The sequence below is a fragment of the Hyaena hyaena genome, unplaced genomic scaffold, assembly GCF_003009895.1.
Source record: "Hyaena hyaena isolate Hyena2069 unplaced genomic scaffold, ASM300989v1 scaffold_1050, whole genome shotgun sequence".
NCBI classification, from domain to species: domain Eukaryota; kingdom Metazoa; phylum Chordata; class Mammalia; order Carnivora; family Hyaenidae; genus Hyaena; species Hyaena hyaena.
The window spans coordinates 184,804-199,034 of NW_024081685.1; the positions used below are offsets into that span (position 1 = coordinate 184,804).

A 14,231-nucleotide genomic window follows, 5' to 3' on the forward strand; every position below is an offset into this window, starting at 1 on the left:
TATTGGCCAGGTTGTTACATAGCGATACAAATTTATAGAAAGTGTATGTTCTCACAAGAGACTAGGAATTGGTAAATCCTAATCCAAATTTAAGCAACTGAAGTTAAAAATAGGATAGTTTTCTGTTTTTGATGGGAAGCACTTTTTACATTCATTTTCTGTAGAAATTCTTTGGTCATTGTTGCACTTACAGTTCTGAAATAATCTTTTCTTCTGTGTGTAAGAAACATACATATTTTCTCAAGGAAAGAAACAAATGTGCTTAGAATTGATTTATTCCCTAAAAACTGTGTATGGCAATGTCACCTGTGAGACCTGAACTTAATGGTAGCACCAAAAGCTGTGAAAAGTAGAGTTCACAAACAAGGGGTCCTCTGAAAATCAATCACCAAAAATAATTTATAAGAACTTGCATGATGAAAGCAACCTTGTGCGGTTCTTGGACAGCATCACGGGGTCCAGACCAGACTGCCCTTTGCCTAGGGGGCTGCTGTTATGGGATTAAACACTGGTTTGGACTAATCTTCCTTCAAGGACTGGGGACCTACTTCTTTGAAACTAAGAATAGACAGAAAACTTCCTTAGGATTTATAAAGCCTTGTTAGAAAAAGCAAAAGGATGAAAAAAAGTTCCTTGTAATAGCTTGCAATGAATAGTATTAAAATCATGCTTCACATTCTGAGGTAACAAGAGAATCTCTGAGACTTAGCCACTCTCCATATTTTTTTCTCACCAAATTAGAGCAGTTAGGATGGTTCAGTACTTTCAGGGAAATGCTAGAGCAGTGTATTAGCCAGATGAATGATTTAATGGTGATGATGAGTTTGCTGCGGAAATGTGGGAGCAAGATAACTGGTTCTTTCTCTTTTGTTTTATTTTTTTGGTGTCGGAGGTAACTCTGGAGTCCTAGCCCATCTGTGCCTGCATTTTAGGTATGGCCTCTGAAGCCAGTGTAGTAACAAAGGAGCCAGCCATTACATACTTCTTGGATGCTCTCATTAGCATGTGTAGAGAAGTGAAAATCTTACCATCTCTAGACACAAGAGGGCACTATAAACAGGGAGGGTAGGGTACAAGGTACAAAGGGAGGGAGGGAGGGAAAACTCTCAGGCAACTGGATTTAGGTGTTACATTTAGGCATCGCTACCTCTAGTCATTAATCAGTTCCCCTACTCCACCTCCCCTCCCCCACCCCAGTTGCCCTAGGAAAAGAACTGACCAGGTCCTAGATTTCCTCTTCTCATGGTTAAATTCAGAGTGAGGCTCAAATCTAGGCTTTCAGAGTCACAATTCCCAAATCTCTTACTTTGGCAAAAATCTGCAGGTCGCTTTTGGTCTGGCAACTCTTCCCATTAACCTCATTTGATGTCGCTTCCCAAGGAATATTTAATTAGAATCTCTTTTTCTGATGCCAGCAGAATTGAACTACTTGTGAATTAAGCTTTAAATTGGATATGTTGTGTTTCTAGTTTCTTCCCTCAAACTCTCATAATGACTTTTATTGAGGGTGAATTTTGTATGACTTCTGTTGAACTTTCTAAAGAGTCTTGCTGCATTCAGCACCCCTAGGATAGGGTCAACAGGACAGAGCTGGAGTCTGCAGAGATTCTCAAATGGAATGGAAATTCGGAATGTAATGGGAACCCGACAGGGAGGTTTGAATTTCACAGATGGGGTCTTGGTATAACGTAAGTGAGTTTTGAAGTTATTCGATCTTCATGGGTATTAAAATGTTTTAGCCTCCACTGAAGACATGTTTAAGAATGAAGCATCTATTCTTCTGGCTATTGTGCATTAAGCAGAGACAGGAGAGTGCTTCTGCCTGTGGGTTTTTTTTTTTTTTTTAAAGGAGTTTAAAACATCTTAAAAGAATGGCAGAATGTGGCCCAGATAGGATCACAATGGTTCCACCTGAACAGACATAATATAGTATTTAAATGGCCTAACAGTGGCACTACAATATTGAAATTACCATTTCAAACATACAAATTAGTAAATGCTCACATGCCCAGGGTCTCATAAGAAAGGCAAAATCTAGGAAGAAAACATAATTAGGTTTAAACATTTTTAGCATTCTGTCTTATTTCTTCTCTGTGACCTGGGAGCATTTGCGATGTGCTGAGGAGTATGTTTGAGCTGTCTTAACCCCAAGAGCAGTCAGTCAAGGCTGAGAGTGGTGGGGCCCAAGGCTGACAAAGGCAGGTACACTCCTGACCTGGAAAACCTAGTGTTTTTCCTGCTGCAAGAATTACTTGACTCATCTTTGAAGGGGTCACATATTAAACTGACATTTTTTCAGTGGCAGGCCAAATCTTGTTACACAAAATTTGTGTCAAGTCTTTCTGTCTTGTGAAACATAAATTCAGGGCCTCAGATGGAGTAAACAGGGAACGCCATTCTGAACATTTATCTTTCTTATTTGAACGAACGCCTCCTCCTTCCTTCCTTCCTGGAATGTGACTTAACATTTAAAATTCCTATTAAATCTCTGGGTAAATCCAGAGACTTCAGAAAGCTCTCCACGGAGAAGGCAAACATCCTTCTGCACTTGGTTGCGTGGCATGCAGGCTCAGCTGCTCAGCGCCGCTCTGTGGAGGGGAGCCACTGAACCTGGGCTGCCAGAAAAAATGTTAAGGCTGAGCTCAAAATAAGTGTTTGCACTTGAAAGAGGCCAACCAATCTGTAGGACACAAGCAAGCTAGAAGGGAGCAGTGGCCTTCCCCAGCTGCTCTGCAAAGAGAGGGGACGTGGGGTTCTGTGGGGCTTGGGCCCTCCAGTGTCCATTCTCCCTTTCTGAGGAATCAGAAGCCCGTGTGCTTCTGGGGGGCTAGGCTCCAATTAGTCTATGCACATCTTATTTGCTGCTCCCCCCCCCCCCCCCCCCCCCCTGCCACTCTGGTGATTGGTGTAGTGACAAGCCTACCTGCAATCTGGGCCAATGGTTTTCAAGACCCTTGCAGGGACATCTGATAAGGACACTTGTTCCCCGTGCATGCTATCTGCAGAGCATCTCTTTTCTTCTAGACAGTGTAGGGCAAGGACTCGAATCTTTGAAGCAAGGCAGCTATTTGCCACCACTCTGAACACACTGTTGGCCTACGGAGGAAGGAGAGCGGAGGTAATCAAGAGAAATGAGCTGGAGCCCTGATCAAACTGGACCCAAGTCATACTTTGTTGCTGGACTTTTCAGTCACTGAACCAATAAATTGTCTTTATTGTTTAAGCTAGGCTGAGCTGAGGTTTATGACACCTGCAGCCAAGGTTTCCAAACTACCACATGGTGTCTCAGACGACTGGGGTGCATATCCACTTATATGTGGGCAATGTACTGGCAGGGGCCATTGTGAAGCATTATTTTTTTCCTGAAAAAATATTTGCCCTAAGAGAAGGAATACTGTGGAGAGATCTGCGCCACAACCTCTCAAGGTTTCCTGAAAGTACTACACTTAATAATAAAGTAGGCATCAATAAAAAAAGCAAGCCAGGTGTCAAATGCAGCATATTTTAATTTGTTTCAAATAAAGCGATATATGTATATATATATTTTTTCAGAAAAACACCAGATGTTAAATTCTACAAAAGCGCATGTGTCTTCAGCAGATCATGTTTGTCTGATCAGTAAGGATTTTTTTTCCCAACATTAACTCTCTAAGGACAATCAATGGACTGACATCACTGCTACAACACAGGTTGCTACTGAGCCTCTGATCTTTAGCCACATCTTGATTTTCCTAACAAATGAGTAAATACTGCCTGGCTAAAATGCTGCAATGTCCTGATGAGAAAAAGCATCAACAGATCAAGCAAAGCCATGAAAAGTTATGAAAGCAAGCTAGAGCTGATTATTAGAATTAGTAAAAATGATTAAGAGAGGATGACACAACCATATAGGGTTTGTATATTTTGATTGACTCTCTTTTGGCAGCGAATTGGGTCAGCACCTCGGGAAGGGAACCAAAACAGAGTGAAAACTGCTTTTTTCTCTCCTAGCTCAGGCCACCAACGTCACAGCTGGGACTGAGAGGACCGCGGCATCTGTGGAAACTTCTATTCTTGTAGGGCAGAGATTGCACTGTGAAACCCTAGTGACGTTACCCCGGAAAGGCCTGGCCTCCGAGTTGTCTACAGTGTGCTGCCTTCGCCGGGGCTTTTCCGGATGGACTGGGGCCTCGGGGGTTTTTGTCCCCAAGGGGGCTTCTTGGTTTTTGGCACCACCTTTGTTTTTGGGACGGAAGCCATTGTGCGGCTGTCTTCTGTGTTCATGGCGGTTGTTGCCCTTCATCATCAAATCAGCTTCATTACCACTGCCCTGTGGCTTGGCAGACCCATTTAGCCGGTTGTTATGGTACTGTGGATTAAATCTTCGTCTTTGGCTAGAAGACCCATTCTACCAAAAGAAGAAAAGAGATAGGTATTAGGTGCCAACAAATCGCAGATGACATCGGGAAAACTAAATTTCTAAGCCACATGTAAGCTTTTTTTTACATCCTAGAAGACAACACGCAAATGAGGTCAAGCTGATAAAATCCTCAAGCTTAAAGGAACAGTGGACAGTCTTACAAGTGGAACTCCAAGAGAGTTACTGATGTTGGAAGAGAGATTTCAGAGTAAAAGACAGACAATTCAAGAACCAGGATAAATAAACCCCATAAAGTATGCTTAAAATATAATGGAATTGATGTAACACAGAGGCAGGATAACGATGATTCTCTACCATGAACATTTCTTGGACCGGGGCGCCTGGGTGGCTCAGTTGGTTAAACATTCCACTTCCACTCAGGTCACAATCTTGCTGTTCATGAGTTCGAGCCCTGCATCGGGCTCTGTGCTGACAGCTCAGAGACTGGAGCCTGCTTGGGATTCTGTGTCTCCCTCTCTCTCTGCCCCTCCCCAACTCACATTCTGTCTCTCTCTCAAAAATAAATAAACATTAAAAAGTATTAAAAAAAGAAAATTTCTTGGACCTTCTAAATTGACTATATGAATTCTCACTATATGTATGAGAAAAAATGTAAAATTCTGTTTAAAATTTGGTTTATAATTTTTCTTCTCTAAAGCAGTTTTTCTATTTTTATTATTTCAAAACAAATATCATAGTTTAGAAATATTATCTTGGGTAAGTACAAGGATGGGGTGTATCTGGTAGATCTTGGCAGGATACAGAAGTAACATGTATTTTCATGGAGGTAATTAGTATTTCTAAACCTTTTGTAGTTCTCAGCCAACGAGTTTTGAAACATCATACTGGAAAATTGGCAGCCTTCAACAAAGCAGCAATCAAGAACATAAATGGAGGAATAGAAAGGAAGCAATGGTTAGCTTCTCTGTCTCTGTACAAGGGAAAGACTTCTGAACTCTGTGAGGTCAAGTACAGCCGACATTTATTGAGGGTTAAAGTGTGCCAGGAATCAAGGAAGGTAGCATCTCATTTATCATCACACTTCCCCTTTAAGACAGATGCTATTATTTGCTTCATTTTATGGATGAAGACAAGGAATTTGAGGTCTACAGTTAGAAGGTGGTAGAAACATTCCCATTTCACATAGTGTCTCCTGACAAGATTCCATAAAGAGGCTGTTCCATGAACATAGACCTTGATTGAAACTCAAATCTCTACTATTAAAATGTGTAATCTTATTACTTACAAATTGATAAAGTTCTAAGTTTGTGCTTTGTGATGGGATGGCATAGGTTTATGGCAGACCCACCCTTAATGATTTGGGGTCCAGGGCAAGAGCACAAAGGCAAGCCCATATACCACCTGAGTGAATACTGTCTCTTCCTCCCTCTGACTCCTTCCCACACTGTGAGTGGGCCTTGCACAGATACGAATACGGACACTCCAGCCTGCACGCTTAAGCTATGTCCTCACACCCACGAATAATCATCCTTTGGACTTAGGCGTGTGCATACTGGTGGTATGGTCTGCCCGCAAGGTGATATATTCAGGAAAGTGGTCCAAAGAAATCCTAAGAGCAGGCATGGTGCCACTTGGGAATAGAATTCCAGGATCTCGAGTACTTGGAACACTTTCCTGAAGGGAGAATACAGATTCTGAGTAGCGACATCTGCTTGGTCTTGCTCTGTAGGGACGGCCGTGGCTGGTAGAGGGCCAGGAGGGGTTACTTCAAGCACAGGGCCTGGTACAAGGGTCTTTCTTGCCTGGGTCTACAGGGCTCTGGCTTGTGTGTATGTTTCCATTTAAACAAGCCTTTGCCTGAAATACTTTGCTGAAAATGATAATAGTGAGCTGAAAAAGTATCTATGTGGATAGCCTTTAATCTGGCTGCATTTGTTTTTAAAGAAGTGAAAGGGAAGCCCAGATTAAATTTTAGACTTAATTTTAGTTGGGGTTTAATAATGACCAAAGAACAAAAGCTGTGAGGATATATTTGGATGGCAAGTAACACAGATTTGATTATGATCTTCAGCCCATGAATATATGAAATGCTCCTTGTCAAAGTGCTGTTTTAGAGTTGGTAAAGACACCTGGGGCCAGAGAAATGCCTGTCAGTGTCATTAATGAGAATTCTAAAAGACCTCAACCACAAAATCCAACAGGACACTTGTTAGGAAACCAGCATTTTGGAATGCTTTAAAAAAGTCTCTTTATTTGAGCTCTCTTTCTTAGAAATCATGAAAGGTGTCTTTATAGCATGCCCAACGTCTGTTATCATCACATCCCATTTCCTGTCCATTCTCCTATGAAAAGAGGGAAATCACTTCTCAAGCATATAGTGGAGGAGCGAAGGAACAGAGGAAGACTGACCTTTGGACACTTATATTTTTAGGTGTTATGGCAGATGAGAATTGATAATGTCATTTTGAAACATATTCTCTTTACCAAAAGCCCAAAAGAGAGAGAAATTTGAACAAACTTTTGACCTCTTACTGATAAACTACACATCAATGGGAACTGAAGAGTCTTCAAAACCAAATGCCAGATTCCTTCTCACCAGCAGTGTCAGTGGCCAGGTACAGAGACTTGTTCCCACGTCTGTGTGAGTCCCCTCTGCACATGGGCCAGTGACCAGGGCTTGGGGGTGGTGGCCACAAAGACACAGGAAGAGCTGGCTCATTCAGGCAGACTCTGCTAATGCCACAGTGTATGAAGGACACTTCCGCCACCTGGGAAAGTGCCTGTGAAGTGCGGACGGAAGGACCAGGGGAGTTCTGTGAGGCCAGTGGCTGATGGAAGCCTTTGAGGTCCGGCAGGTGGTTTCTGCCTGGCACCTTACACCGGGGTCTGCCTCCCCAGAGCGGCTTACCTGCTTATTAGTTGGCACGGCCTGGTGAGAGCTGTCAGCGGCATTGGGAAGATTGCTTGCCATTTTGGGGTTTCCTGCTTTACCCTCTGAGGGCTTGTTGTGATTGGATGATTTTCGGGTAAAGTTACTCTGTTTTCCAGAGGTTGCTGCGTGGGCGTTCACCAGTGGCAGCAGGGAGCTGCAGGGAGTTCTTGAGGAATAGTTGTTCTTTGGGTGTGTAACTGCAACAAGAAAGCACATGGTGTTATGGGTTGTGCCATGGACACTCCTGCTTCAGTAACCGGTCAGAAGATGGGAGAAAGTAAAGCTTTCGTAAAAACATTTCTTTCTTTCTTTTTTTTTTTGAAGATGTTCTTTGAAAGGGCACTTTTGTGTGTGGGAGACCAGTGAAGTTCTTCTGTGAGAGTCACTGAACTGTGATTACAGCATAATTACCCAAGTTGGGTAACATTCGTAGGAAATAAGACATGTCTGAGCAACTTTACTAATATTCCTTAGGTTAAGCACCACAAAAGGAAGAGAGACAATGAAATCTTGGCAGTAATCCATTCATGCCTGTCCACAAGTATATTTTGCCTCTTGGATTCCCCATTACCAAAGCCATTCTTGCCCTCCTTGTCAGACCCATAGACCAGTGTGTGCTGCAGAGACGCAGAAAGACCAGGAGGCACATGGACACCTGGCTCGTCAGAGCCACGATGTTCTGTTGGGTGTCAGGAATTTTGTTAGCCTGGGTCATGCATATTTTGCGACAACAGGGCCAGGCCTGCCAGCCCCAAACATGCCCTAAGGCATCTTGCATATTCCACAAGAGCCACATTACCTGGTCTTTTCTCAACCCCATTTTCTACAGCTCCACTGCAAATGTGCACCAATTCCAATGCTAAAGTCAATGCAGACTAATCAGACAGATTCCCAGCAGGCTCAGGCAGGTCTGCTCAATGTTTATTATCACCATTCCCGCTGGTTTTGAAGGAGGTGGTTTTTGATGGGATCATTTCTGTGTGATTATGCTGAATCAGGGCTGGAGGGAATCACTCAAGGATAAAGTTATGACCTCCCTTCTCACAGTTCACCAGAATTTGACTGCCTTGCTGGACAGTAAGACATTTGATTCTTAAAACTGTCACCAATTTTTAAAAGCAATTTTCTCTGCTACCCTTGTTGGATCAGACTTAATCCTAGGGTTCTTCCAGAGGATTAGCAGTGACTAGTAGGGATCATAGAACATTAGAAATGGAAAGGACAGGGATGCATCACTAGTCCCCTTATTGATAGGTAAGGTGTGACAGCACGTTAAGGGCTGTCTGAACATGACCAGGGGGTTTCGGTGGCTTCTGTGCTCACTAGATCAGTTTCATGGGGGTCATTCTTTCCTACAGCTCAGGGACAACTATTTCTGGTTCATTAGCTGAGGGTTTTCAATGTGCTCTCAACAGGGCTGATCTGGAAAGAGCCTTTCGAAGACTACTGTCTCCAACAGGGAAGGCTGTCTTTCATGTGGACCCTTGGAATTTGGTAAGGGACGGCTCCTCCCACTAGATGGCACTGGATGTGCTCTGGAGGAAAGCAGGTGAGCTGCACCACCCACCCCTCCTCAGTCACTTGGCATCAAGGTCTCACTCATCATCAGGCTGAAATGGAAAGTGGCTTGGGCAGTCAAACTGCCAACTGTGGAGCAGACTGCTTTTTTAAAGATGGGGCAAAAGCTGGAGGTCAAGAATGATAAATGGGTATATTCTTACATCAGGGAGGGAACACACAGGAACAAAAAGGGAAATAATTGAAGAGAATGCAATATGGGGACACTTGGCTGGCTCAGTTGGTACAGCATGTGACTCCTGACCTCGGGGTTGTGAGTTTGAGCCCCATGTTGGGTGTAGTGATTACTTAAAAACAAAATCTTAAAAAAAAAAAGAAATGTAGTCGGAAAATCAGACAACTGCCAAAGATATGTGAACAAGGATGCTCATAGCAGTGTTACTTTAATGGTGAAAAGTTGGGAGCAACCTAAATGTTCACAATCAGGGGACTGACTGTTCATGTCAATTATATTTATATAAATTATGAGTTAAATATGTTGACATGGAAAAGTCTCAACCGTATGTTATAAAATGGTAAAAGCTACACATATTACTATATGTTATGTAGTATAGTATAATAAATTGTAACATGTAGTGTAATTATAGATGTAATATATGACTTACACAAATTAAACTTGCGTAAAAAGATACATAGAAGTAATGCCATGTTCTATTTAACATGGTTCTCTAATTTTAGATCAAGCTTTAGATCAAGAAAAAAAGCACTTTTGACTTTGAAAAAAGAAAAAGTGCAGCCAAATCTCAAATTTTCAGCTGACTCTGAGGTTGTGGGTATTCCACGTCCCTCACTAGTCCTCCTTTCTCCCTTGTGCCTGTCCTTAAAGCCATTTCACTGTTCATTGCCACTTTCCCTGGTGGGTGGGCTGGAGTAGGAGAAAAAAAAAGATCAGCCAGTTGTGTTGCACATTAACTGCTCTAATTAAGGCTTAATAGCGAACAAGACTAAAGCTAATGGCTGAAGCGAAGTCTTTCATTATCTGCAGACTTCACTCAGCACAGAGAGCCGACCAGGGGAGAGGATCCCAGCACTGCTGAGCGGCGCACATAAGACAGCTGGGCCCTTTAAGACAAGAGCCGATTGTTCCCAGACTTGTTAGGGAGACTGGCTCTCAGTGTAACAGGTCTCTGTGGAACCAGACTATTTGAAATCAGAGAGGCAGTTTATCTGGCAGTGCTTAAGAAAAGTTTGCAAAAGATATAGACTAGCTGACCTGTTCTGTTCTGCTTAATAAATCCTGGGGATTTACTGATGGGCAGTGGCATTTGAAGACTCTACGTTCACATCTTGACATTTCTAGTGACTTGTGTCATGACCTTAGATCATTAAATCTCTTTAGACCTTGCTTTAACCCCGCTGGGGGACTGCACACCTGACATTTCCAATATCAACTCCAAATAGCACCAAGCTTACTCACACAGAATTATTTAGCAAGTATGCAAAACTCACTTTCTCCGCAGAGCATGATTTGGGCCTTTAGCTGTTCAATGTCACAGGAGAACCGGGCAGCTTTCCCGAGCTCTTCATCATATTTACGCTCGCTGACAAAGTGCTGGAGGAAAGAGAAGTAAAACAGGAGCCCCACAGTTACAGAGATGACTGAGGCACACTGCAGATTCATTCACTCTGCTCTTCGCTACCACCGATCATGCTAACCAGGAAGGCAGTCATGCTGATCCGTCACTACGTGGCTCCATTAAATCAGGCTTGGTCTGACCTGTCTGAAGCATGATCACCTTCTTGTTCTGGGAATAGGTGAGGGTCCTGTCTTTCCCTTGCCTAGACTTGGAGAAAACCATGATGAGGCAAAATGTGTGTCTGGCCTTGTGTATTTAACTTTTAGCAACCCCGCCCTCCTCTGAGCATGTTTTGTCCTCTTACAAATTTGGGGGCTGCATTCTGGTCATCTTCCTAATTTGGCCAATGGTTTACTAAGGTATTACCCATCGAGAGAAGACATGTCATCCTTCCCTACTGTAACAAGAAGCCAGGAACCAGGAAATACAAAAACCCTTTAGTAACTAGAAAACATTATCTTGAATGGGAGAATTTCAAGCGCTGTTAAAGGAAGTGGGAAAGAGATTATTTTTTAATTCATTTAAATTTTAGATCTGTATGTAGATGTCAGAGTGAGAAATACAGAAATAACTATGACTCAGTCCCTCCTGAATTTGCCAGGGAGTTTACCACAAGGCAAGGGAAACAGATACCACTAAACACAATAGAAGATAGAATGTGGTAGGTGCTTTAAGAAAATAAAAGAGGAAAAATTATTTCCTACTGAGGGGAACAGAGAGTTTTGTAAGAGGGAGCGTTTGTGCTGGAACATTAAAAAAAATTATTGATCACTTACCAGACATGGGCCAAATTCTTAACAGATAATCTCATTTTCATCTGATCACATTATTACAAAGTCAGTACTATTATTATGTCTATTTTATATAAGGGGAATCGAGGTTCTAGGAATCAAAGAGAAAAGTAATTTACCCAAGGTCACAGGAGCTGGACTGTTTGACTCCAAAGTCTGTGCCACTAACCATTTTACGATGAGTGGGATTTTGGTAGGCAGAAATGAAACTTGGAAAATAAGTAAAATTCAATAGACTAGGAAGCTGGCAACTTCATATTCTTCACCTGATATTCTAACAAGGGATGAGAGCTGGAAGTTGGAATACATATAATGGAGTCCAGTTGTGGATTTTATTCTGATGGGAAGGGTGGACCAAACTGGGGGAGACCAGACCTGCTCTGGGTGTAACTCTGGTCTTAGGGTGGATGACCAGGCTGGAGGGAGACAGTGGAGGGAGACTAGTTAGGAAGACATTGCAATTGACTGGCTGGAAGCAACAATGACCAGAAGAGCAGATGAGGAAGGAAAGGCCACTAGGACTTCACAGGACCCTTGGAGGAGGTCCTTATCCTCATGAGGCTCCCTTTCATGCCTAACCAGGGCAGAGAGGACCCAAAAGTCACATGCCACTTTCTACCATACCCAACCAGTTTTCTCCCTGGATGAGTAGACAATCCTACTTACAAAGCTAGTAGTGGCTGCATCCTCAAAGTACTCTAGACTCTAGAAGTTGGTTAGAAGCCAAGTGTGTGTATACATGTGTGTTTGTTTAGTATACTAGGGAAAAAGAAGAGGATAAAGGAAAATGTATAAATTGTAATTTCCTAGTTTGTTATAGATACTTGTTTTTGCCTTTCTGGTAACCATTTCTTTTTTTGGTTATTGTATCCCAGTGCAGTTTCAGAGATCCACAGTGTTGGTGGGTCTGTCAATCAAGGCATCCCTTGGCTGAATGGTGTATGTGATTCAAGTGGAAGTGAATCAGAATCTCTTTCTTTGAGATGTGAATCAGGTGGGGTGGCACAAAGAGTGATGACATCTGAAGGTCACTCATTCCAATGGTGCCCTGAAGAGTGGCTAGTAATTACTGCTGCCTGTATTATCCAGGTGGCTGCCTGGGTTTCTGCCCAAGAATAGCCTGGAGTCTTCAAATAACACTTTGGTGAGCTACACTCATATTCTTTCAAATTCCACTTGTTCTTGAGCTTAGCCAGGGTCAGCTTTTATTGCTTACAACTGGAGAAATCCAATAAATACATATTTGTGGGTGGTATTCTTAATAAAAGGGCAAGTAAACTAAAAAAGGATACAGAAAAGAAGTCGCTGTATATTGTGTATGCTTTAGAATCCTTACTGTTATACTACGTTCATATTCACTGTATATTCACACGTGTGTTTATATACGTACACCTAAATTACATATGGTGAAAATAATATCCCCCATTCCAGCTGTAATTCATGGTTGAATAGATTTTATTTGGGCCAGTCTCCCTGACTCAGAAAACAGCTTCGTACTTCTCCTCTGCAATAATATATCCTTTCAAACCATAGTGTACTTAAATACAGTGATTAGTTGGTTCTTCGCCCTTCTGTATGCTCTAGTTCAACACTATGAAAGAGAGCTGGGTGTATGATGTTAGGTCCTCAAAGAGCAGCACTCTATGATGCAAAACAAACATAATGGTGATCAGATCTCTGTCTCAGGGTTCAGGCTGTGATATTTTAGAACTGACCTTAATTTCTGCCCTGAGTTCAGCCAGCTGCATCTCTGCCATCTGACTGGCTAGATCCGTCAGTCTCTTCAGTTCCTCTGCTTTCTTCTGACGAGCAGTCAGGATTTCCACTGCCAAATAAGACAGAACACTATGTTAGGGCCAGAGGTCTAAACATATTAAATGACCTTATTTCTTGGTATCAGTTCTCTCTCAACACACTGATCGCTCTGTTGGACCATGACTATGTTTTCTGAGTTGGTCACTGAGGTGGGTTTGCCCCTGGTGCTCACGACCAATCACTCATTTCCGTACGACCTTATCCGCCAATCCCCAAATCAAACACAGTCCCTTCTGATTCACTGTACACCCACAGTCTTCTTTGTTTTCCTCACTGGCGTCTGATCTCACTTACTTAATTTGGACATTTAAATTTGTGCATTACTCAGAACAACTATTACCAAAAAAAGAAACTTAGTAAAATCCTATCTGAATGATACTGCAAAGATAAGGATTCCACTAAATAAAAGCCATTCTGTGTGTCCACTATTAAATTCTAACAGTATCAGACCTTTAACACATACTTATTTAGAGCAACTAGGTTTATTACTGGAGTATGACATAAAAGTTTTACTTTATTGGCTTTATGTGAGCTAAAAAAATGCCTCTGCTTTTGATACTCTGCAGATCTGTTTCCATTTTTGCAGTCAGAGAGAAGTTCCAGACCAGACTGCCTTGTCTTTGTTTTAAGTGTCCCCCATGAAAAATTTCAAGGTTAAGTCAAAGCCTGCTTGAACTGGATTTGTGTATACTCTTTAGCGTCTGCATATGCGGAGAAGACACCAGGAAGTTCTCTGGTGCCATATTTCACACATCTGTCAGATGACCTAAAGGTTCAAGTAAATGTAGTAGTCCACAGGTGAGCGTGTGTGTGTGTGTGTGTGTGTGTGTTTCCCAGAAGATCACAGAGCTCAAAAGCAATGCATACAAACACAAAGGGTGAGATTTAAATATTAAATCTCATCTTCCAATAGATAACGTGTAGTTCTCTAATTTAAGTCACATATGAACTACCTTCATTTCTTTTGGACAAGCATTTTGAGTTATAAGAAAAAAGAAGTCCATACAACTAAGATGATATACATGTTGGATTCACATTCCTTTCTTGGCTGAACAAAGGCCAACTACTTTATTAGACCAGATTTATAGCACACATGCGGAGCCAAATAATATGACTGCTGATTGTAAGAGTTCTTAATTTATATGTCAAAAACAGTCACTTTAAAAACTCCTAAAAAA

The 14,231-nt window shown here is 42.1% G+C and overlaps 1 protein-coding gene across 5 annotated transcripts in view; it reads right to left on the reverse strand.

Annotated features, from left to right (window-relative positions):
- Positions 1 to 3,488: 3,488 nt before the first annotated feature.
- SPATS2L (spermatogenesis associated serine rich 2 like) overlaps positions 3,489 to 14,231 on the reverse strand; it is a 165,342-nt gene continuing 154,599 nt past the window's right edge. For all 5 annotated transcript variants that reach the window (XM_039222067.1, XM_039222066.1, XM_039222065.1 and 2 more), the window contains 4 exons: positions 12,954 to 13,063; positions 10,320 to 10,422; positions 7,269 to 7,489; positions 3,489 to 4,387 (listed from right to left, as the gene is read on the reverse strand). In XM_039222067.1, the coding sequence (XP_039077998.1) occupies positions 3,992 to 4,387; positions 7,269 to 7,489; positions 10,320 to 10,422; positions 12,954 to 13,063 (830 nt within the window). In that variant the 3' untranslated portion in view covers positions 3,489 to 3,991. The remainder of the gene's footprint in view (positions 4,388 to 7,268; positions 7,490 to 10,319; positions 10,423 to 12,953; positions 13,064 to 14,231) is intronic.